The sequence below is a fragment of the Scyliorhinus torazame genome, chromosome 21 (assembly GCF_047496885.1).
Source record: "Scyliorhinus torazame isolate Kashiwa2021f chromosome 21, sScyTor2.1, whole genome shotgun sequence".
Taxonomy (NCBI): domain Eukaryota; kingdom Metazoa; phylum Chordata; class Chondrichthyes; order Carcharhiniformes; family Scyliorhinidae; genus Scyliorhinus; species Scyliorhinus torazame.
In genome coordinates this window covers 79,130,918-79,157,095 of record NC_092727.1, presented here as the reverse complement: position 1 = coordinate 79,157,095, position 26,178 = coordinate 79,130,918, and the positions used below count along the sequence as shown (strand labels likewise).

Genomic DNA, 26,178 nt, shown 5'->3' with positions numbered 1-26,178 from the left:
GCTGAGGTCTGTCACTTTGCACATCTTGCATGGGAAGTGGGATGCTGTCGTCAATCGTCTCACATACCATGGGTAGAGCCTCAGTAGCTGCTTGTTGTTCACTTGGGTTGGGTAAATTGTCAGAGTCTTCATCTGGTGGCGCAAACAATGTGGGTGGACTGTCATTGTCTTGCTGTTGTCCTTCATTTGGGCTTGGACTGTCATTGTTGCTTTGTTCTTCATTGTAGACTGTCATGGTAGTCCTGCTGTGCACAGAAGCGTGGTAGACTGTCATAGTCTTCTTGCTGTTTACTTGAGCAGGGCAGACTTGCATCATCTCCCGCTAGTTGGTCAGAGGAGGTTGCTAGACCCTCATGGTCTTGTTCCTGCAAGGACTGCGCGTCGGAGTCTTGCGTTGCTTCTATCGTGGAGGCTGTCCACGAGCTTGTTGCAGAGGCTTGTGACACTGGAGTCAATTTCTTGTTCATGCAAGGACTACGGTGTGGAGTCTTGCGTGTCCTCTTTTGTAGAGTCGGGAACCCTGAACGGTGCGTGGACCACGCTCTGTGTGGCAGCAGGCCGCGCTATGTGGGCTTGTACTGCTCTCTGTCTCTTGGTTTCAGGCCGCAGCATAATCCTGCACTCACGAGTCGGGATGTCGTAGATGCTGGGCTGAAGATCCTCAAATGCGAAGAATGAATCCGCGTCTGCGTCGGATTCAGTACGGGGGTCGACGTGGGGTCGCCATTTCTAATGAAAAAACCTTCACCCGAGTCGTAGTCTTCCAGGACCACATCATCACTGTTTACGTAGGAGCTGGCATTGGGCTCGCGAGGTCCAGAGAAAATGTAACGGTCGGTTTCGAAGTATTCAAGGTCTGAATCATCGGTTTGGGTGTAGGTAACTGCTTGTTGCGGGGTTCTTCGGAGGTTAATTTCATTTCCTGGTTCAATTGGAGGCATTGTGCTGTCATTCCAGGTGAAGGAAGGTTGTTTTACAGCTTTAAAAGATTTTTTCTTTGATTTGGGACGTTTCCCCTTTAAATGGGCGTGGTCCAGGGCCTCTGACATCATGATGCATGTGACATCATACATAGGAAGCGTTTAAACCGCTGTTCCTGTACCGGGGGCCGTTTTCGGGATTGCGCATGCGTGGCGTCTCGCGCATGCGCAAACGGACCTTCCTGTTCTGTGTGCTTCTCGCGCAACTGCGCATGTGTAGTCCCTTTAGAAAGATGGCCACCGATCAAAATTGTTCTCTGCTCCGGGATATCAGCCTCGTGGTGAGTACTGGCGCTTCTCTTACCTTTTCTTGCTGGTTGGAGTGTGTTTTCCTCACAGTATTTGCCGAATTTGTCCAGGACTGCCTGGAAGTCGCTCCTGTTTTGCCCTTTGGAAAACTTGAATTTTTAAAAGATTTCTTCTGCTCTGGCACCGGCGATGGTGAGCAGAAGCTCTGTCTTTTCAGCATCGGCCTGGTCTTCCAGGGCGGCTGCTCCCAGGAAGATTTCAAACTTTTGCCGGAATGCACGCCAGTTTTTGCGGAGATAGCCGTGGCACTGGAGCTGCTGCGGAACTAGGATCTCGAACATCTTGCCTGGGTATCGTTGCTGGTTGTCACTGTATGCTGAGATATGGCTATATGGATTGAAACAGTTCACTGCTGGTACCATGATTTGTTATGCTCTAGGTGTAGCATTAGCGGATTCCTTGTGGTGCACTTGACAAAGGAAGGTTCAGACGTGGAGATAACTTCAACACGTTTATTAAACTATTTGCACTTCTATTACTTGGGTTCAACACTACTGCTAATTCTACTATAACTACCCAGACTGACTAACCAGTTTGCTACAATCCACATGGTGGGAGTTATATTGAATCAACCCTGTGTCTGTACTCACTGACTGTCTCCACTGGAAAGAGGCAGATCATGTGTGTGGTGTCCTTTATATATGGGTTGGTGTAATGCCCTCCTGTGGTCGTGTCACCTGTGTGTATCGTGAATGTCCGTTTGTCGTGTCCTATCTAACTGATCTATTGGTTGAGTGTGTGTGATGTCTCTGGTGCTCCCTCTAGTGTCTAGCTAGCCTACATGTATTTACATTAACCCCTTGTGTATTTACAGTGATGCACATCACCACAGACCCCATTTGTGGAGACCAGCACTGAATGGCGCTTACCTGAGGCCACCGAAGGAAAGGAGATAGATCCCAACACCTCGGATGCTTTGAGAAACTGCACATTAAAGTGAGATTAGCTGTCTCGCTTTAATATGCAGATTGGCCAAAAAGTGATCCCACCCACAATGGACGGGATTTACATTGTAACATCACGTTAGATCTCACGAGGCTTTGTGGGCTGGGTAGATCCCAGGAGCAAGTTTTCCTGGCTTCTATCGGCCACCTTGCGCCATAGCACCTAGCTGCTTTTTAGGCGCAGCATGACCGTTGGATCGCGCCAAACATATGCTGTGGATAAAGGGGAAGCGGTTGGATTTCCGGAAGGCATTTGATAAGGTGCCACATCAAAGGCTATTGCGAAAAGTAGAAGCTCATGATGCAGGGGGTAACATTGACATGGATAGAAGATTGGCTAGCTATCAGGAATTAGAGTAGGCATAAATGGATCACTTCCTGATTAGTAGGATGTAGCAGGGATCAGTGCTGAGGCATCAACGGTTTACAATTTATATAAATTACTTGGATGAAGGGATTGAAGGTATGGTTGCTAAATTTACTGATGACTTGAAGATAGGTAGGAAAGTAAGTTGGGAAGAGGACAGAAGGAGGCTACAAAGGTATATAGGAATGTTAAGTGAGTGGGAAAAGATCTGTCAAATGGAGTATGATATTGGAAAATGTGAAATTGTCCATTTTGACAATAAAAGTAAAAAAGCATATTTTATATGGTGAGGGTTTGCAGAGGTTTGAGATGCAGAGGAATCTGGGTGTCGTAGTGCATGAATTGAAAAAGGCTAGAATGCAGGTACATCAAGTAATTAGGAAAGCTAATAAAATGTTTATTGTGAGGGGAATAAATACACGTGTATGGAGGCTTCAGTTGTACAGAGCATTGGTGAGAATACATCTGGAGTATTGTGTACAGTGTTGGTCTCCTTATTTAAGGAAGATGTAAATGTGTTAGAAGCAGTTCTAAATTAATACCTGGAATGAGTGGATTTTCTTGTGTGTAAAGTTTGGAGAAGCTAGGTTTGTATCCGCTAGAGTTTAGAAGAGAAGAAGTGACCTGATTGAAACACACAAGATCCTGAGGGGTCTTCACAGTGTGGATGGAGAATCTAGAATTAAGGGTCACTGTTTAAACATAAGGGGTCCCCATTTAAGACCGAGATGAGGAGAATTGTTTTCTCTCAGGATTGTGTGTCTTTGGAACTCTCTTCCTCAAAAGGCGGTGGAAGCAGAGTAGCAGAATATTTTCTAAGGTAGAGATGGATAGATGCTTGATAAGCAAGGGGGGTCAAAAGATTACTGGGGAGGTGGGAATGTGGAGTTCAAGTTACAATCGGATTCGCCATAATCTTCTTGAATGGTGGAGGAGGCTCGAGGGACCAAGTGGCCTACTCCTCCTAATTCGTGAGTTGGTGTGTCCTGTTATAAATTCTCTGGTGTGCCCTCTCAGCCTCCATCTCTGCCAGGGAAGAGGAGGCTGCCTTGTTTTGCTGCCGTTCAAGTAGCTATTAGCAGATCTGTAGGAGTGGGTTGGAAAGATGTCCTTTTTCTTTATTCCCATTCCAGCAGCACCTTGGGGCTGTAGTGACTGTAAATCTTCTAGTTTCTGGTCATGTGTGCTATGAATCTACATGCAACCACTTGAAATTAGTAAATAAGTGTTTTTAGTTCTGAGATTTGACATGAAAAAAGGCATATGTTGCCAATTGTTTTAAGGGAAATCTGGATACTTCAACCAAAAAGAGGTTTGAAGTAATTTCTCAAGCAACTATCTTGGGTGTTACTCTCTAGCATCTACCGGAGCAATGCCGAAGGAGTGTGGCACCATCTTAAGTTGAGATGCAAACTTGAAACTTTGTTCATGTAAAAGTATCTTCAGCCAGTTCATTTTGAATAAATCCAAGTCTGCACTTCACCAAATCTCTGAAGTTTACAAAATTAACCCTTCTGGTTTTTTTAAAATCTTGAATGAGATTAATTCAGCATTCAATGCAACACTCTCAGGGGTGCGCAGTAACTAGTGATGCGACAGCTAGTCTCCGCCGAAACATGATAACCTGTTTGTTTTCTTTTTTTTTTGCAGCTTGACTTTAGCAGAATACCATGAACAGGAAGAAATCTTCAAACTAAGATTAGGACATTTAAAAAAGGTTTGTTGAGCCTTCTTCCTGTGCCAGAGGATCGTGTTCTATGCCAAACTGGGGTTCATAAGGGTATCTCTGCTTCCAGTGCAGATTCAGCCATTCATTTGATTTGCTTTTTCCTCGCTCTGTCTTACTCCTTTGTTGCTTTATCCTGATTTAAATTTTCTGAAATGAACAGCTTCCTGTGTTGATTTGGAGAAAGGGAAATCTGATGTGTGTTTTTCCAAGTTGGAACAGGGTTTCTGTAAATGTATTAATATTTTCAGTGTGTCTCTGCGTGTGCCAGTGCTCGCAAATGATCTTTAGCATAGGAAAGTTTGAAATCATTGTGTAGTTCAAACACTCTGAGCGGGATTCTCCGTTTCTGAGACTAAGTATTGACATCAATGGAGAATCCATGGACTTTTACGACAGAACAAACGGTGGCGTACCTGGACCGATTCCATTACCATTGAGGAGCTAGCACCAGTGCTGCGTGGAACACACTCGATTCCACTGAAAAATGGTGCAGGATTCGCCAGGTCCGTGATCAAGCCACAGCCGCACATAGACATTATACTTCCCACACACACTTATTCCAGCCAAAAAGGTGGCATTGGTTGTGCTGGAGCGCGCCCATACAGCTGGTGGGTCGTCTGGGGCCAGAGGGCACCCAGGGGGACACCAATCCGACCCGTGGCACCAGGTTCAAAGTGGGCTGTTCGATTTGTGCGCAGCTGCATGGCTGCCTTGCCAGCTGCGGAAATGATGCTCCATGTCCATCTACCCTGACCCCCACAGCCCATCTCCTGGCCACCCCCCACTTCTCCCCCCAGCCCTAGCAGGAGCTCTACGGCCAGTGGCACTACTGCCAGCACACTATGACGATGTTAAATACTTTACATACTCCTCTCTCACCCTCAGCAGCCACCACGCCAATTTCACGATTTTTAAAAGCACAAGTGAACCACGCCATCGGGAACTCGGCCCATCGGAGGCGGAGAATCGTGGAAGCCCTGGAAGGGACCGGGTCTGGCCCGCTAATAACATGTAAACGGTGCCTACTGTACGTGCAGAGTGAAACGCATTGACGCCGTTTTCGAGGTGACGGAGAATTGCAATTTGGCGTCAAATCGGCACCTGTCGGAACCTATTCTCCGCCAAATCGCATTTCCCAATTTCACCCTCGGCTAACGGAGAATCCCGCCCTCTGTCCTTCTCCCACCCACCAAAATGTTTCAGTGCCCTGTTGGATAATGTGCCATAGAACTTAGTGCCAGTGAGTGAAATAATTTCACGATATGGAAATCATGGACTTCACACACCATTTTTGAGCAGGATGTTCCATATAGGGAATCTCTTCTTCTGTGACTTGATTGTGCTGAATCTGAACTGGAGAACTGTTCTCCTTGTACCAACAGCACCTCTGGTACCAAGTGGCCAGTTTGCATGGGTGATTATCTGAATGGTGAATGTAATAAGCACCACGGTTGACCTTGCTCCTGCACTCACTGCCACGTATACAAACTTTTCCAGCACAGCTGGAAATCGCAGCACCACTACTGCTGTCTGTTCAAGTTAACTCTGCACGTCAAACATGCGATTTTTCTGGTCCTTCTAGCTCCGTGTTCTGCTGTGCTTTGAACTTAACTAGTGATATTCGGCTATTGTCTGTGAGGCCAGGTTGATGGATTAGCTGGTCTTTTCCTGCCCATGGTTCTCTGTTATTGTGTGTAAATTTGCCATTTGTTCAAATGCTGCAGGAATAGTTATTTTACTACTGGAATGCCGTTGTGTGTTAGTGGCTTGTGTATGTATCTTCAATCAGGCTGACCCAGCTTTATTGAATTTGGGTGAGTAATACGCAAACAATAGCTGGTGAAATGGACATTAATTCTCTCTAGTATTTGAAAAATAAATCCAAAACCACTTTCAGATTACCAGGAAATTTCTAAATGCGCAGTTATTTTTACATCTATTTGTTGTGCCTATGAGTACTGTCGCTGTGTTAAGTGTAAAATTTGGGGGGAGGGGGGTCTGATTTGGGGCACGGCTTGTTTGGATTGTGTCTTTTCATTCTTTCTTTCCCTTGTGCAGGAGGAGGCGGAGATACAGGCAGAGCTAGAGCGGTTGGAAAGAGTACGCAATTTACATATAAGGGAACTGAAGAGGATACACAATGAAGATAATTCACAGTAAGTTATCAGTGTCTCTTTAAACATGTACTTTATGGCAGGACTTCCCAAATTGTGGGCCGAGACCCCCAGTAGGGTCACGAGATGAGATTTTGCTCCAAAGCAGCAGCAATGGCTACTGTGGTGCTTAGAACTCAGACTGGGTGCTTTAAATTCTCATGTTTTCTTTTCTCCTAATTTCACCAAATGGAATCTTTGAGTCCAGATTGCTGTTGCAAAAAAAACCCCAATGAATAGCTTCATGTTCAATAGATAAGTAAGACCACGCTTAAGGACTTACTGCCGGACTCGACCGAGTCTTTCGCCGCCGCCCACCTGATCAACAACACTCGCGCTCCCAAGTTTTCACTCGTGGGGCTACACTAAGTTAAAATGGGGTGACACCAAGAAAACCTTTGGGAAGTAGTGCTTTGATGCCTTTCTCTTGTTTCCCTCTTGATTGCTTGATGACTTTCCTCCTGCCTCAAGTTATTTGTTTGACAAAAATTTAGACCTGAGTATTGAAACAGTATGAAATATGGTTCAACTCAGAAGTTTATCTGTTCTTTTATTCCTCTTTGATTCCCATCTAAGCTAAATGGAAATGTTCCCATCACACATTCATCCTTTTCTTGAAAAAAATGAAAGCTCCGCACATGCCCTGATCTAAATGTGCAGTTTATTTAATCTAATTAATCTTTGGGTATGGATGTCACGAGCACGATTGGCATTTAATGTCATCCATAGAATCCCTATAGTGCAGGAGGAGGCCATTCAGCCCATTGATTCTGCATCGACCCTCCGAAAGAGCACCCTACCTAGACCCACCCATCCACCCTATCCCCATTGATGGCCAATCCACCAAACATCTTTGGATTGTGGGAGGAAACCGGAGCACCCAGAGGAAACCCATGCAGATACATGGAGAACATGCAAACTCTACACAGTCACCCAAGGCCTGAATCAAACCCAGGTCCCTGGTATGTGAGGCAGCAGTGCTAACCACTGTGCCACCTGCCGTCTACCATGTGAAGTTGGTGGTGAACCACTGCGACGATTATGGTGAAGGTACTCCCAAAACGTTATTAGTAACAAGATAACAAAGGAGTTGCTTTAGATTCCTTGGACAGTGGAACCAGTTTTGGGGAGGAAGGACATGTAGAGATTGTGCGGGTTGCACCTCAGCAGGGCTGGGACCAATGTCTTTGTGAGGTGGTTTGCAAATGGGGAGGTTTAAGCTAACTTGCCATGAGAGTGGGAACCAGGAACTAACATTGGAAAGGCTAAAACAAGGTATACAAAAGATTTGGAAAGTCAGATGATAACTTGTCGACGAGGAGCTTCTCTGCTTAATTCCATCTTCCTACACGAGGTCTGTAGCTCTGCAGGTTATGGAATTCACTAGACATCCAAGCGCTTTTTAAATGTTGAGAGTTTCTGCCGCTACCACCATTTCAGGCAGTGAATTCCAGGTTCCTAACACCCTTTGGGTGGAAAAAAAAGTTATCTCTTCATGCTTCTACCAATTACTTTAATTCTATGTTTTCGACCCCTTTGTGAAAGTAATTAGGTTGTTCCTATTTATTCTCTCTAGCCCCTCATAATTTTATGCACCTCAATTAAGTCATCCCTCAACCTCCTCTGTTCCAAGGTAAACATTCCCAATATATCCAATCTTTCCTCAAAGCTAAAATATCCTAGTCCTGGCAACAATTTTGTAAATGTGGACATGCACGCTGCTCTGTATCCTCCCATTCATCATGTATTCCTTTGCACCTCCAAAAATGCATTACTTCATACTTCTCCAGATTGAATTTCTGCCCAATTGACCAGCCCATCTGTATCTTCCTGCAGCCTAAAACTATTCTCCTCACTGCCAACCACGTATATGATCATCTGAAAACTTCATCATGGGTCTAAATCATTAAAACAAGCTACAAAAAACAAGGGAGTAAGGAGTGAGTCCTATAGAACCTCATTTGTAGCATTCTTCTGGTCACAAAAGCCGTTGTTTGCTGTTACTGAGTCAATTTTGGATCAAATTAGTCACTCCCTCAGGTCCCAAGAGTTTCTACTTTTTTGACCAAAATCATGGGGACCTTGTCAAAAGTCTTTGTTAAAATTGATGTGGGCAGATATCATCAGAGTTTTAAAAAACAGGTATTAAGTGGGGTCAGGGTAAAGGGAATGCAATAAGGTCTAAATTAAGTTTACTACGCTTGCAGGGAAATGTACAAAGGATGATAAATAAAGTTGGCGAGGTGCAGATATCTGATGATAGCAGCAACCTGGCTCAAAGAAGGGTATGGCTGGGTAGTAAATATTCCTAGATTCAGGGTGTCCTGAAAAGATGAAGGAAAGAAAGGAGGATAGATGGCAGTATTGATGTAGTATCATATTATAATGCTGGAGAGAGAGGCTACCCGAGATGGTTCATGGACAGATTCTATTTGGTTAGAGCTAGGAAACAATAGAGGTGTCATGGAACATAACAGCGCTTCGGCCCTCGATGTTGCGCCGACCTGTGAAACCACTCTAAAGCCCATCTACACTATTCCCTTATCGTCCATATGTCTATCCAATGACCATTTGAATGTCCTTAGTGTTGATGAGTCCACTACTGTTGCAGGCAGGGCATTCCACGCCCTTACTACACTCTGAGTAATGAACCTACCTCTGACATCTGTCTTATATCTATCTCCCCTCAATTTAAAGCTATGTCCCTTTGTGCTAGACATCACCATCCGAGGAAAAAGGCTCTCACTGTCCACGCTATCCAAACCTCCGATCATCTTGTATGCCTCAATTAAGTCACCTCTTAACCTTCTTCTCTCTAACGAAAACAGCCTCAAGTCCCTCAGCCTTTCCTCATAAGATCTTCCCTCCATACCATGCAACATTCTGGTAAATCTCCTCTGCACCCTTTCCAATGCTTCCACATCCTTCCTATAATGCGGCGGCCAGAATTGCACGCAATACTCCAAATGCGGCTGCACCAGAGTTTTGTACAGCTGCAACATGACCTCATGGCTCCGAAACGCAATCCCTCTACCAATAAAAGCTAACACACCGTACGCCTTCTTAACAACCCTCTCAACCTGAGTGGCATCTTTCAGGGATCTATGTGCATGGACACCAAGATCTCTCTGCTCATCCATACTGCCAAGAATCTTACCATTAGCCCAGTACTCTGTCTTCCTGTTATTCCTTCCAAAATGAATCACCTCACACTTTTCTGCATTAAACTCCATTTGCCACCTCTCAGCCCAGCGCTGCAGCTTATCTATGTCCCTCTGTAACTTGTAACATCCTTCCGCACTGTCCACAACTCCACCGACTTTAGTGTCATCTGCAAATTTACTCACCCATCCTTCTACGCCCTCCTCCAGGTCATTTATAAAAATGACAAACTGCAGTGGCCCCAAAACAGATCCTTGTGGTACACCACTAGTAACTGGACTCCAGTCTGAACATTTCCCATCAACCACCACCCTTTGTCTTCTTCCAGCTAGCCAATTTCTGATCCAAACTGCTAAATCACCCTGAATCCCATGCCCCATATTTTCTGCAGTAGCCTACCGTGGGGAACCTTATCAAACGCTTTACTGAAATCCATATACACCACATCAACTGCTTTACCCTCATCCACCTGTTTGGTCACCTTCTCAAAGAACTCAATAAGGTTTGTGAGGCACGACCTACCCTTCACAAAACCGTATTGACTATCTCTAATCAAATTATTCCTTTCCAGATGATTATACATCCTATCTCTTATAAACCTTTCCAAGATTTTGCCCATTGTACTAGTGATTATATTCTATCGGCAACTGGGAAAGATACAGAGGAACACATTTGCAAGGAAATTTGAATTGCAAAAACTATAGTAATTATAATGGGAGAACCTCAGTTATCCTGATATGGACTGAGATGGTGATAGTATAATGCGTAGAGGGGGGTAGTGTCCAGGAGAATTTTCTGAATCAGTATGTTTCCTACCCAATAATGAAGGGGCCATTGCTAAATGGGACTGGGGTGAATCAAGTGTCAGTAAGCAGGACACCATGCTCTTTGTGTCATAAGGTTTAAGCTAACTATGGTAAAGGACAAGCAGTAATCCAGACTAAAAATTATGAATTGGGAGAGGGCCAATTTCAGTGAGGTGAGAAGTAAATTAGAATGAAGGATTGGCAAGCTAAACTCTAATGGAGCAATAGGCTGTCTTTAAAGAAGAGCTGGTTTGACTACAGTTTGAGGTACATTCCCAAGACGGGCAATGGGACGGCAAACAAAGCTAGAGCTCCCTCAATGACAAATGAGATGGAAAGCTGAAAAAGGATCTGAATGTCTCATGTCAGGTTGGTAATACAAATGAGAACCAGACTGAATTTAGAACATGCAGAGGGAAAGTGAAAAAAATAAATTATTCAGGCAAAGAAAGAGTACAAGTAAAGATTTGTAGAAAACATAAAAGGGAATCCAAATGCCTTCTATAAATAGTAAAACGATGCTAAAAGGAGAGGTGAGACCAAGTAAGGACCAAAACGAGGATTTATGCATGGAGGCAGAAGTGCTGCACGAGTATTTTGCAACTCTTTCTTTGACCAAGGACAAAGTTGCTGCCAAAGTCATTGTGAAGGAGAGGGGAAAGTTGAAACACTGGATGAGCGAACAAGATAAACAGGAGGTGCTGGAAAGGCTGGTTATATTGAAAGTTAATGAGTCACCAAGACCAGAGCAGATGTATCCAAGGATCCTGAGGGAAGGAAGCATGGAAATTGTGTAGGCTCTGACCATAAATCTTCCATACTTCCTTAGATATAGGGTTGATGTCAGAGGACTGGAAAATTTTATAAGTTACACAATTTTTCAAAAAAACAGGGTAAGGAAAAGCCTAGCAGATAGAAGCCAGTCAGTTTAACCTCCGTGGTGAGAAAACTTTGGAAATGATGAGCGGAGACAAATTAACTGTTATGTGGACACACAATGTTTAATTAGTGAAAGACAGCAGAGATTTGGAGCTGTGAAGCAACAGTGCTAACCACTGTGCTACCGAGCCTCCCATATGCCCATCTGGTATGGTAATTGAACCCGCACTGCTGGCCTTGCTTTGTATCACAAACTAGCAGTCTAGCCAAGTGAGCTAAACCGGCTCCTGGTATGGGTGCACAAGCCGTAGGAGGGCAGGTTGAAAAGGTGATTAATAAGGCATACAGGATCCTGAACTGTACATGTTGATGCATAAGAGTACAATAGCAAGGGAGTTATGATGAACCTTTGTAAAACACTGGTTCAACCTCAACTGGAGTATTGTGTCCAATTCTGGGCAACATTTTAGGAAGGATGTGAACCTACCAGAGGATGCAGAAAAGATGCCCAACAATGTGGGATGAGCAATTTCTGTTATGAGGCTATATTGTAGAGTTTGGGGCAGTTCTCGTTTGAGGACGGAAAGTTGAAAGGAGTTTTAGGGATTTTCAAGAGACATTCGGCCCATCGAGCCTGCTCTGCCATTCAATTAGATCATGGCTGGTCATCTACCTCAGCATCATTTTCCCGCGCTGTCCCAAAATCCCTTGATGTCATTAGTATCCAGAAATAGATTGATTTTGTATCCTGAACATACTCCTATGACTGAACTTCCACATCCCTCTGGGATGGAGAATTCCAAAGATTCACCACCCTCAAAATTCCTCCTCATCTCGGTTTTAAAAGGCCTGTCTCAGAATTAGAGGTAGACCGACTGCAATGAGGAGGAAGTTCTTCACAGTGTGAATCGTTGGAATTCTATACCCAGACTGTGGTGGAAGCTCAAGTCACTCTGAATCATGAGATGTCTGGACAAGCAGGTAGAGAGTAAATGTTCCTATTGGCAGAGGGTTGAGAACCAGAGGAAATCTATTTCAGGTGATTGGCAAAAGAATCAGTAGCGACATGAAGAAATACTACTTATGCAGTGTGTGATTAGGATCTGGAATGCACGGCCTGAAAGCGTGGTGGGGGTGGATTCACTCATGTGTTTCAAAAGGGAATTAGAGAATTATCTGAAGTGAGAAAGTTTATAGGTCTATGTGGAAAAGGCATGGGACTGGGATTAGCTAAATTGCTGTTGCCGAGAGCCAGCATGGGCACAATGGGCTGAATGGCCACCTTCTATGCTCCAACCATTCTAGGATTCTATACGACCACATCGGGATTGTGTACAACTTGGAGTGGAATTTGGAGGTACCCTATAATGGTATTCCCACACAAATCTACAGTTGTTGTGCTTCTTGGTGGTAATAATACAAGAGCAGGGTTATGATGTGTGATCAGCTGCACTCTTCCAAGCCCAGTACATCCTTCTTGAGGTGTATTGCCCAGAACTGTTTCTCAGTACTGCAGGGCTTTGTATAGCTGAAGTGTGACTTCTACACCCTTGTATTCCAGTTTTTTGTAGGTATATAACCAACGTAGTTGAACTCCTGTAGGTGGCGTACTTGCATTGCTTAAACATAAAATGTGTATGCCAGGCAATAACCTAACCTGATTGGCCGGGTAATGTGTGTGAGAACATTGATGTAGTTTAGACTTCTTTTGAAACGGTTATGCAAATCTTTACTAGTGGTGGTTATTCTGCTGACACATTTGCTTGTATGAATGTCTTGTTGCAGATTTAAAGACCATCCGATGTTAAATGACAGGTATTTGCTACTACACCTGTTGGGAAGAGGTGGTTTCAGTGAAGTGTACAAGGTATGTTCTTTAAATAAACCGCAGAAGAATATGAAAAAATATATACTCCCATGTTGAATTTCTTTAAATCTGAATTTTGCTCTTATCAATTGTTGGTAGAGAATGGAACATTTTCCATTTCAGACATTACGCAATACATGTTGTGTCCTATTTTGAGTGAATGTGCCATAATGGAGACAGTTATCTGGTGTAGGTCCATCTCCAGTAGAGAGCTGACTTCCATCTTTTGCGTATCCTTGTGTTTCCTGATTTAAACCAATTTGCCACAATTAAATGTGGGCAAAGCAAATCCTGGATGGTGATGTGCTGTTAATTTTTGTGATCAGTGCAATTTATTCTTTCATGTGGCACGCCTGAGGAATGGGATCATTCCAAGAACGGGAGCATGATCGGCAGCAGGAACAGGCTCGAGGGGCTGAATGGCCTGTTCCTCTATAATGATTTTGCGTCAAATCTGCAGAGCTGGGATAATATAAATCAATTTGAGCTGAATATTTTTCCAAATTATGTATCAGGTCTGAGGGCATCGCATGGTTGACGTGATCATGTTCTGTGACAAGAAATAGTAACGTGAATTTTTTTAAAGTATATATATTTATTAAAGTTTTCTAACACAATTTCTCTCCCTTACAAACAATAACCCCCCCCCCCCGGTAACAAAATAACAAGAAATCGCGCAGAGCAAGATATGTACATGGCAAAATGATATGTTTACATAGCTTTGTACCCTGGCTCTCTCCCGTACGTGCCCGTTTCCCCAACCCTTCATGTTATCTCTTGCTCATCCACCCTCCCGGGCATTCCCCCCCCCCCCAGGGTGTGTGTGTGTGTCCCCCAGGTTGCTGCTGCTGCTGACCGACCTTCCTCTAACGCTCCGCGAGATAGTCTAGTAACGGTTGCCACCGCCTGTAGAAAGAACCCCTGCGCAGACCCTCTCAAGGCAAACTTAATCCTCTCCAGCTTTATGAACCCAGCCATGTCGTTTATCCAGGCCTCCACGCTGGGGGGCTTCGCCTCCTTCCATATTAGCAAGATCCTTCGCCGGGCTACTAGGGACGCAAAGGCCAGAATGCCGGCCTCTTTCGCCTCCTGCACTCCCGGCTCGTCCACTACTCCAAATATTGCTAGCCCCCAGCTTGGCTTGACCCGGACTTTCACCACCTGAGATATTGCTCCCGCCACTCCTCTCCAGAACCCCTCTGGTGCCGGGCATGACCAAAACATATGGACATGGTTCGCCGGGCTCCCTGAGCACCTTCCACATCTGTCCTCTACCCCAAAGAACCTACTCAACCTCGCCCCCGTCAAGTGCGCTCTGTGGACCACCTTAAATTGTATCAGGCTGAGCCTGGCACACGAGGAGGAGGAATTAACCCTACCTAGGGCATCAGCCCACAGACCTTCCTTGATCTCCTCCCCCAGCTCCTCCTCCCATTTACCCTTCAGCTCTTCTACCAGCGCTTCCCCCTCTTCTTTCATCGCCTGGTGTATTTCCGACACCTTGCCCTCCCCGACCCATACACCCGACATCACCCTGTCTTGAATTTCTTGTGCCGGGAGCAACGGGAATTCCCTCACCTGTCGCCTCACAAAGGCCCTCACCTGCATATATCTAAAGGCATTTCCCGGGGGTAACTCAAACTTCTCCTCCAGTGCCCCTAGGCTCTCAAACGTCCCGTCGATGAACAGGCCCTCCATTCTTCTAATCCCCGCCCGATGCCAGCTCTGGAACTCCCCGTCCATCTTCCCCGGGACAAACCGGTGGTTACCCCTGATCGGGGACCACACCGAGGCTCCCATAGCACCCCTGTGCCGTCTCCACTGGCCCCAGATCCTTAGTGTTGCCGCCACCACCGGGCTCGTGGTATATTTTGACGACGAGAGCGGCAGCGGTGCCGTCACCAACGCCCCCAGGCTCGTTCCTTTACAGGACGCCATCTCCATCCTCTTCCATGCCGCCCCCTCTCCCTCCATAACCCACTTGCGGATCATTGCCACATTTGCTGCCCAGTAGTAGCTCCCTAGGTTTGGCAGCGCCAACCCTCCTCGGTCCCTACTGCGTTCCAGGAACCCTCTCCTTACCCTCAGGGTCTTATTCGCCCACACAAACCCCATAATACTCCTACCTACTCTCTTAAAAAAGGTCTTGGTGATCACGATGGGTAGGCACTGAAACACAAACAGAAACCTCGGAAGGACCACCATTTTGACCGACTGCACTCTACCCGCCAGCGAGAGCGGTAACATGTCCCATCTTTTGAAGTCCTCCTCCATTTGCTCCACCAACCTCGTCAGATTCAGTTTATGTCGGGCCCCCCAACTCCTGGCTATCTGGATCCCCAGATACCGAAAGCTCCCCTCCGCCCTCCTCAGCGGTAGGTCCCCGATCCCTCTTTCTTGGTCCCCTGCCTGTAATACAAAGAGCTCACTCTTCCCTACATTGAGCTTATAGCCCGAAAACTCCCCAAACTCCCTTACAGTCTGCATGACCTCCACCATCCCCTCCATTGGATCCGCCACGTACAGCAACAGGTCATCCGCATATAGCGACACCCGATGCTCTTCTCCCCCTCGGACCACCCCCCTCCATTTATTAGACTCCCTCAATGACATGGCCAAGGGTTCGATCGCCAATGCAAACAACAGGGGGGACAGGGGGCACCCCGCCTCGTTCCTCGGTACAACCGAAGGTACTCCGACCTCCGCCAGTTCGTCACTACACTCGCCACCGGGGCTCTGTAAAGGAGCTTAACCCAACTGATAAACCCTCCCCCGAACCCAATCCTACGCAGCACCTCCCAGAGGTACTCCCACTCTACTCGGTCAAAGGCCTTCTCCGCGTCCATAGCAGCCACTATCTCCGCCTCTCCCTCCTCCGATGGCATCATCATCACATTTAAGAGCCGCCGCACATTAGTGTTTAATTGCCAACCCTTTACGAATCTCGTCTGGTCCTCATGGATCACCCCCGGGACACAGTCCTCGATCCTCGTGGCCAGCACTTTTGCCAGCAACTTAGCATCCACATTGAGGAGCGAAATCGGCCTGTACGATCCACATTGCAGTGGGTCCTTGTCCCGCTTTAGGATCAAAGAAATTGTCGCTTCCGACATTGTCGGGGGCAGGGTCCCCTCCTCTCTTGCCTCATTAAAGGTCCTCACTAGTAGCAGGGCCAACAGGTCTACGTACTTCCTGTAGAACTCCACCGGGAACCCGTCTGGTCCCGTGGCCTTCCCCGCCTGCATACTCCCTAAACCCTTGCTCAGCTCCTCCAACCCAATTGGTGCCCCAAACCAGCCACCTCTTGCTCCTCCACCCTCGGGAATCTCAGTTGGTCTAGGAATCGTCTCATCCCCTCTTCCCCCGCTGGGGGCTGGGATCTGTACAGCTTTTCATAGAAGGCCTTAAATACCTCGTTTATTTTCGTCGCACTCCGAACCGTGGCTCCCCTTCCATCTTTGATACCCCCTATTTCCCTCGCTGCCATCCTCTTACGGAGCTGGTGTGCCAGCATCCGACTCGCCTTTTCCCCATACTCGTAGGTCGCCCCCTGCGCCTTCCTCCACTGTGCCTCCGCCTTCCCTGTGGTCAACAGGTCAAACTCCGTCTGGAGCCGTCGTCTTTCCCAAGTAATCTTTCCTCCGGGGCCCCTGCGTATCTCCTGTCCACTCTCAAAATCTCCCCCACTAACCTCTCCCTTTCCATGCCCTCTGTCTTCTCCCTATGAGCTCTGATGGAGATTAGCTCTCCCCTGATCACCGCCTTCAACGCCTCCCATACCACCCCCACCCGCACCTCCCCGTTGTCATTGGCCCCCAAGTACCTTTCGATACACCCCCTCACCTTCCCACACACCACCTAATAGTAACGTGAATTGATGCTATGGAGGGTTGTTGAACAAGTGTTCTCCCAGTGGTCAGCTGAGAGTGAAAGTACTGTACCCGTGAATCGGTCTGTGTCCTGGTTCTGAAAAGTAAATTGCTGCATTATCGCCAAAAGGCTGAATAAAGCAATGCTTTAAAAAGGGACATTGCCATGCTTCGAATTTTTAATTATTTGAGATGTTCATTTTAATTACCGTCACATGCTGAAAGCAGTCAATTTTTTGCCACAATTTCATTAATTCTGTTCTCATAATTTTCTTTAAAGAAGTAGCAAGCAGCGAGCAATGCAGATTAGAAATCAATTGCGCACTTTGCCCATATGAAACACATCCAGCTGCATGTGGCACAAGTTGGCGCACATCAGAGCTCCCTCTTGAGTGCAACAAGATGCCTCCCGTCCCCATGAGCACATCCACACACTCTCAACTTCCTGAACTGTGGTGTTTTGTGTGTTCGACGCAGTTCTTTGGACTCGGCTGTTTCCAAGGGGTCCTGGTAGAAATTTGTAAGATATAGTGAAGTTGAAGACGCTGCCAGATGTACTGAGGCAATGGAAAGGAGGGAACACAAGGTCACAATTGTGTAGAGCAAGTTTAAGATAGATTCCAGGATGTATGCCTTTACCACAGGGCGATCAGCAGTTGGAACGGATTCCCAGGAAGGTCAGTTTGGAGCGGGGCACTGACTTATTAAATACTTTAAAAGGAATTTGGTGGGGTTTGTATTCGTGGAGGATGAAACGGTTCAACTGAACTAAACTTCTGTTTCATGTTCACAAAGAAGTTAGTCCCAAACACTCACTGCCGAGGAATGTGCACTGGCTGGAGTGAAAATTTAAATAGGATCTTCTGTCGCTACAAATGGTTGCTGCTGATTATTGGTGATGACATTTGTTCAGAAGGTTGGTCCAATTTTAAAATGAAATTGCTCCCATGTTTTGAATTTCTTTTTAATAGGCATTTGATCTACAAGAACAGAGATACGTAGCGGTAAAAATTCACCAGTTAAATAAAACCTGGCGGGAGGAAAAGAAAGAAAATTACCACAAGTAAGTTCTAAGGGGTTCTGCCTAATTGTACATCAGAACTCTTCTGCTCTCTTGTACTTACTGGAACAAAACTTACAGCAGTGTTTTTCACTAAGACTTTGTAAGGGCCACAATATTGGAGTTTGTTTGGCAGCTTTGCTTGGTGATACTCCAGGGATATTGGTTTGTCCCCAGTTTCCTACATGAGCCTTTGATTTCAAATATGTCATGCTGGGCACCTTTCCCACAAAGAGAAAGAACTTGCATTTATGTAGTGCCTTTCACATCGTTGGGGTTACAGCCTTTGAAGTACTTTTTCAAAGTGAGTCACTGTTCTAATGTAGGAAACACAGCAGCAGTTCTGCACACAGCAAGATCCGTGAACAGCAGCATGGTACTGACCAAATAATCTGTATTTGAGATGTTAGAACCATAGAATTCCAACAGTGCAGAAGGAGGCCATTCGGCCCATAGAGTCTGCACCGACCCTCTGAAAGAGCACCTACCTATGCCCCCTCCCCTGCCATGTCCCCATAACCCCATCTCACCTGCACATCTTTGACACAGAAGGGGAAATTTAGCATGGCCAATCCATCAAACCTGCACATCTCTGGACTGTGGGAGGAAATCGGAGCACCCTGAGGAAACCCATGCAGACACGGGGAGAACGTGCAACCTCCACACAGACCGTGACCCAAGGCTGGAAGTGAACTCTGTGGTCCCTGGTGCTGTGATGCAGCCATGCTAACCACTGTGCCGCCATGCCGTTTGAGGGATAAATATTGATCAGGACACCAAAGAGAACTCCACCACTCTTACCATAGATCCTTGCCTTCCACTTGAGAGGGCAGGGTCAATTTTGTGGCTCATCGAAGGATGGCACTTCCAGCACTCCCTCAGTACTCCAATGGAATATCATCTGGTTTATAAAAAGTTTCCAGGGTGGGACTTGAGCCCACACCATTTACAAGAGTGCTATCTCTTAACCATAGAGGAATGAGCAGGAGAAATACAGGTCACATTGCCCCATGAAAAATGAGACCCTGCAGTTTTGATGGGAGCCCTTTCACTTTCTGCAAATTTTGACTCCAAATAACAATAAAAGCTATCTTTGGAATTCATTACATGACTGCCCTTCGGAAAAGAAAAACACAGTTACTTGGATTATGCAGTGCCTAATTGCTGCTGCAGGATGTCCCTAAGTTACAATACTGAATCATCTACAACTAAAATTGCTCTTTGATATAACTCATTTTCCTGTGCTCCCATTTAAGCATTTGTTTTGGGTTTATTTTGCACTTGCCCAAAAGGTGTTTCCTATACATATTGATGATTAAGTGTTGATTGGAAAGAAATGATCAGACACAAGCTGAATTGGTAACCAGCTGGTGGCGTGTAAGTGTGCAGGACCATATGGAATACATTGTAAGAAATTCAATCATAGTCTTGGTTGCGTCTGTTCAGACGTGATTGCAACCTTTCATTTTTCTGCACTGTAGACCATTAAATTCAAAACTGTTTCATTTTATGAGCTGGCAAGTCCTAAAGGATGGAATCATTCTCCAAGTGTGCTTTCTTGGTTGCTTAAAAAATATGTTCTGCACCGTGGGTTTTTTTACGGTGTTTTTATTTTTGTTTATGTAGGTTTGTTGTCTCTGTTGGTTTTACAATGATTTGTGACTAGTAAAAGTCTGGCTGAGAGCTGAAGTAGGAGGCATTAAGGACAGCAAAGAAATGCTGGAGCATTGCCTGGAAAAAAAACTGCTTCATGTACATATTTCATTTGCAACTTAAATTTGCACAAATTTTTATCATTAATGTATTGAGGAAATGTGACAGTGAGTCCTTGCGTTTGGCAGTTGGGATCTGTGTTAACCAGACTAACCTGTACTGAGTGATTATACTATTTACTGGAGCAATGTAGAATTGGCACCAGGCAGCCATGAAAACAAATAGTCACATCAGTTGGCTTCTGAAAGAGAAATGATGCCTTGTTTGGGACCCTATTTCAGCAAGGGAGACATGTGCAGGGTAGGTGGATTGGCCATGCTAATTAGGTGGATGTGCAGATTACGTGGGGTAATGGGGATGGGGCGGGAGAATGGGTCTAGGTAGAGAATGCTCTTTCAGAGGGTCGGTGCAGACTCAGTGGGCCAAATTACCTCATTCTGCACTGTAGTGATTCTATGATTCTGTTATTATTTTCAAATATTGGCTGATGTGTCGTGCAGTTACTGATATCTTTTATTTTTCAGGTTTATCCTGTTAGCGATCGTTTGCTGCATGTGTTTTTGTGTGTGTTGTGGGAGGGGGGCGGGGTTGGTATTGGCCTACTGGATTAATATAATTTGCCATTTCTAATGAAAAATATAATATTTACTAAAACTATATAACATACAATATCCGACTCTAATAGGAAATATAGAACATAGAAAATACAGCACAGAACAGGCCCTTCGGCCCACGATGTTGTGCCGAACCTTTGTCCTAGATTAATCATAGATTATCATTGAATTTACAGTGCAGAAGGAGGCCAGTTGGCCCTTTGAGTCTGCACCGGCTTTTGGAAAGAGCACCCTACCCAGAGTCAACACCTCCACCCAACACCAAGGGCAATTTTGGTCATTAAGGGCAATTTATCATTGGCCAATTCACCTAACCTGCACATCTTTGGACTGTGGGAGGAAACCGGAGCACCCGGAGGAAACCCACGCAGGCACGGGGAGGACGTGCATTCTCCGCACAGACAGTGACCCAAGCCGGAATCGAACCTGGGACCCTGGAGCTGTGAAGCAGTTGTGCTATCCACAATGCTACCGTGCTGCCCTTAAGAACAAATAAATCTACACTATATCATTTTACCGTAATCCATGTACCTATCCAATAGCTGCTTGAAGGTCCCTAATGTTTCGGACTCAACTACTTCCACAGGCAGTGCATTCCATGCCCCCACTACTCTCTGGGTAAAGAACCTACCTCTGATATCCCTCCTATATCTTCCACCTTTCACCTTAAATTTATGTCCCCTTGTAATGGTTTGTTCCACCCGGGGAAAAAGTCTCTGACTGTCTACTCTATCTATTCCCCTGATCATCTTATAAACCTCTATCAAGTCACCCCTCATCCTTCTCCGTTCTAATGAGAAAAGGCCGAGCACCCTCAACCTTTCCTCGTAAGACCTACTCTCCATTCCAGGCAACATCCTGGTAAATCTTCTTTGCACCTTTTCCAAAGCTTCCACATCCTTCCTAAAATGAGGCGACCAGAACTGTACACAGTACTCCAAATGTGGCCTTATCAAAGTTTTGTACAGCTGCATCATCACCTCACGGCTCTTAAATTCAATCCCTCTGTTAATGAACGCGAGCATACAGCTCTATCCACTTGAGTGGCAACTTTCAAAGATGTATGAACATAGACCCCAAGATCTCTCTGCTCCTCCACATTGCCAAGAACTCTACCGTTAACCCTGTATTCCGCATTCATATTTGTCCTTCCAAAATGGACAACCTCACACTTTTCAGGGTTAAACTCCATCTGCCACTTCTCAGCCCAGCTCTGCATCCTACCTATGTCTCTTTGCAGCCGTCAACAGCCCTCCTTACTATCCACAACTCCACCAATCTTCGTATCGTCTGCAAATTTACTGACCCACCCTTCAACTCCTTCATCCAAGTCATTAATGAAAATCACAAACAGCAGAGGACCCAGAACTGATCCCTGCGGTGCGCCACTGGTAACTGGGATCCAGGCTGAATATTTGCCATCCACCACCACTCTCTGACTTCTATCGGTTAGCCAGTTCGTTATCCAACTGGCCAAATTAGCCACTATCCCATGCCTCCTTACTTTCTGCATAAGCCGACCATGGGGAACCTTATCAAATGCCTTCCTAAAATCCATGTACACTACATCCACTGCTTTACCTTCATCCACATGCTTGGTCACCTCAAAGAATTCAATAAGACTTGTAAGGCAAGACCTACCCCTCACAAATCCGTGCTGACTATCCCTAATCAAGCAGTGTCTTTCCAGATGCTCAGAAATCCTATCCTTCAGTACCCTTTCCATGACTTTGCCTACCACCGAAGTAAGACTAACTGGCCTCTAATTCCCAGGGTTATCCCTAGTCCCTTTTTTGAACAGGGGCACGACATTCGCCACTCTCCAATCCCCTGGTACCACCCCTGTTGACAGTGAGGACGAAAAGATCATTGCCAACGGCTCTGCAATTTCATTTCTTGCTTCCCATAGAATGCTTGGATATATCCCGTCAGGCCCAGGGGACTTGTCTATCCTCAAGTTTTTCAAAATGCCCAACACACCTTCCTAACAAGTATTTCCTCGAGCTTACCAATCTGTTTCACACTGTCCTCTCCAACAATATCGCCCCTCTCATTTGTAAATACAGAAGAAAAGTACTCGTTCAAGACCGCTCCTATCTCTTCAGACTCAATACACAATCTCCCGCTACTGTCCTTGATCGGACCTACCCTCGCTCTAGTCATTCTCATATTTCTCACCTATGTGTAAAAGGCCTTGGGGTTTTCCTTGATCCTACCCGCCAAAGATTGTTCATGCGCTCTCTTAGCTCTCCTAATCCCTTTCTTCAGTTCCCTCCTGGCTATCTTGTATCCCTCCAATGCCCTGTCTGAACCTTGTTTCCTCAGCCTTACATAAGTCTCCTTTTTCCTCTTAACAAGACATTCAACCTCTCTTGTCAACCATGGTTCCCTCACTCAACCATCTCTTCCCTGCCTGACATACATATCAAGGACACGTAGCACCTGTTCCTTGAACAAGTTCCACATTTCACTTGTGTCCTTCCCTGCCAGCCTATGTTCCCAACTTATGCACTTCAATTCTTGTCTGACAACATCGTATTTACCCTTCCCCCAATTATAAACCTTGCCCTGTTGCACGTACCTATCCCTCTCCATTACTAAAGTGAAAGTCACAGAATTGTGGTCACTATCTCCAAAATGCTCCCCCACTAACCAATCTATCACTTGCCCTGGTTCATTACCAAGTACTAAATCCAATATTGCCCCTCCTCTGGTCGGACAATCTACATACTGTGTTAGAAAAGCTTCCTGGGCATACTGCACAAACACCACCCCATCCAAACAATTTGATCTAAAGAGTTTCCACTCAATATTTGGGAAGTTAAAGTCACCCATGACTACTACCCGATGACTTCTGCACCTTTCCAAAATCTGTTTCCCAATCTGTTCCTCCACATCTCTGCTACTATTGGGGGGCCTATAGAAAACTCCTAACAAGGTGACTGCTCCTTTCCTATTTCTGACTTCAACCCATACTACCTCAGTAGGCTGATACTCCTCGAACTGCCTTTCTGCAGCTGTTATACTATCTCTAATTTGTAATGCCACCCCCCCCCCCACCTCTTTTACCACCCTCCCTAATCTTATTGAAACATCTATAACCAGGGACCTCCAACAACCATTTCTGCCCCTCTTCTATCCATGTTTCCGTGATGGCCACCACATCGTAGTCCCACGTACCGATCCATGCCTTAAGTTCACCCACCTTATTCCTGATGCTTCTTGCGTTGAAGTATACACACTTCAAACCATCTCCGTGCCTGCAAGTACTCTCCTTTGTCAGTGTTCCCTTCCCCACTGCCTCATTACACGCTTTGGCGTCCTGAATATCGGGATATGGTCATGTCGGGATATGCAGTTTCGGTTACAGCCTTGACTGTGAAGATAAGATGTGCCTTTGCAGTCTCAGCCTTATGGCTGATGAATTATTGTTACTCGTGGATGTTGTAATGGCTTCAGGACCAAGCAAGCTTCCAGTGAAAGTGCCTGATGAGAATGGTCAGCAGAGAGGGTCAAAGCGCAGAAGAGCAATAGTCATAGGGGACTCTATAGTCAGGGGCACAGATAGGCGTTTCAGTGGACGTGAAAGAGACTCCAGGATGGTATGTTGCCTCCCTGGTGCCAGGGTCCAGGATGTCTCCGAACGGGTAGCGGGCATGCTGAAGGGGGAGGGCAAACAGGCAGAGGTCGTTGTACATATTGGCACTAACGACATGGGCAGGAAGGGGCATAAGGTCCTGCAGCAGGAGTTCAGGGAGCTAGGCAGAAAGTTAAAAGGCAGGACCTCTAGGGTTGTAATCTCGGGATTACTCCCTGTGCCACGTGCCAGTGAGGCTAGAAATAGGAAGATAGAGCAGCTAAACACGTGGCTAAACAACTAGTGTAGGAGGGAGGGTTTCCGTTATCTGGACCACTGGGAGCTCTTCCGGGGCAGGTGTGACCTGTATAAAAAGGACAGGTTGCATCTAAACTGGAGAGGCATAAATATCCTGGCCGCAAGGTTTGCTAGTGTCACACGGTAGGGTTTAAACTAGTATGGCGGGGGGTGGCTACTGGAGCAATAGGTCAGAAGGTGAAAAAATTGAGGGAGAACTAGGGAATCAGGCCAGTATGGCTCTGAGGAAGAGTAGACAGGGAGATGTTGCTAAAAACAGCGGGACTGCTGGCCTGAAGTGCATATGTTTTAATGCAAGAAGTATAACGGGTAAGGCAGATGAACTTAGAGCTTGGATTAGTACTTCGAACTATGATGTTGTTGCCATTACAGAGACCTGGTTGAGGGAAGGACAGGATTGGCAGCTAAACGTTCCAGGATTTAGATGTTTCAGGCGGGATAGAGGGGGATGGAAAAGGGGTGGAGGGGTTGCGCTTCTGGTTAAGGGGAAAATCACAGCTGTACTGCGGGAGGACACCTCAGAGGGCAGAGAGGCTATATGGGTAGAGATCCGGAATAAGAAGGGTGCAGTTACAATGTTGGGGGTTTACTACAGGCCACCCAACAGCCAGTGGGAGATAGAGGAGCAGATTGGTAGACAGATTTTGGAAAGGAGTGAAAGCAACAGGGTTGTTGTGATGGGAGACTTTAACTTCCCCAATATTGACTGGGACTCACAGTGCTGGGGGCTTAGACTGGGCAGAGTTTGTAAGGAGCATCCAGGAGGGTTTCTTAAAACAATATGTAGATAGTCCAACTAGGGAAAGGGCTGTACTGGACCTGGTATTGGGGAATAAGCCCGGCCAGGTGGTAGAAGTTTCAGTAGGGGAGCATTTCGGGAACAGTGAATTTCAGGAATTCAGTAAGTTTTAAAATGCTGGTAGACAAGGATAAGAGTGGTCCTAGGGTGAATGTGCTAAATTGGGGGAAGGCTAATTATGACAATATTAGGCAGGAACTGAAGAAACTAGATTGGGAACGGATGTTTGAGGGTAAATCAATATCTGACATGTGGGAGGCTTTCAAATGTCAGTTGAAAGGAATTCAGGACCGGCATGTTCCTGTACGGAAGAAGGATAAATACGGCAAATTTTGGGAACGAGAGATATTGTAGGCCTCGTCAAAAAGAAAAAGGAGGCATTTGTCAGGGCTAGAAGGCTGGGAACAGACAAAGTCTGTGTGGAATATAAGGAAAGTAGGAAGGAACTTAAGCAAGGAGTCTGGAGGGCTAAAAGGGCTCCCGAAAAGTCATTGGCAAATAGGGTTAAGGAAAATCCCAAGGCTTTTTACACGTACATAAAATCAAGAGGGTAGCCAGGGAAAGGGTGGGCCCATTGAAGGACAGGCGAGGGAATCTGATTGGAGCCAGAGGAAATGGGCGAGGTACTAAATGAATACTTTGCATCAGTATTCACCAAAGAGAAGGAATTGGTGGTTGTTTAGTCTGGAGATGGGTGTGTAGATAGCCTGGGTCACATTGAGATCCAAAAAGATGAGGTGTTGGGCGTCTTGAAAAATATTACGGTAGATAAGTCCCCAGGGCCTGATGGGATCTCCCCCAGAATACTGAAGGAGGTTAGAGAGGAAATTGCTGAGGCCTTGACAGAAATCTTTGGATCCTCATTGTCTTCAGGTGATGTCCCGGAGGACTGGAGAATAGTTAATGTTGTTCCTTCGTTTAAGAAGGGTAGCCAGGATAATCCAGGGAACTACAGGCCTTATGTCAGTGGTAGGGAAATTACTGGAGAGAATTCTTCGAGACAGGATCTACTCCCATTTGGAAGCAAATGGA

General features: G+C 45.9%; 1 protein-coding gene across 5 annotated transcripts in view; it reads left to right on the top strand.

The window, feature by feature from the left end:
- tlk2 (tousled-like kinase 2) overlaps positions 1-26,178 on the top strand; it is a 246,252-nt gene that overhangs the window by 174,083 nt on the left and 45,991 nt on the right. For all 5 annotated transcript variants that reach the window (XM_072486976.1, XM_072486977.1, XM_072486975.1 and 2 more), the window contains 4 exons: positions 4,251-4,317; positions 6,388-6,485; positions 13,115-13,196; positions 18,037-18,128. In XM_072486976.1, the coding sequence (XP_072343077.1) occupies positions 4,251-4,317; positions 6,388-6,485; positions 13,115-13,196; positions 18,037-18,128 (339 nt within the window). The remainder of the gene's footprint in view (positions 1-4,250; positions 4,318-6,387; positions 6,486-13,114; positions 13,197-18,036; positions 18,129-26,178) is intronic.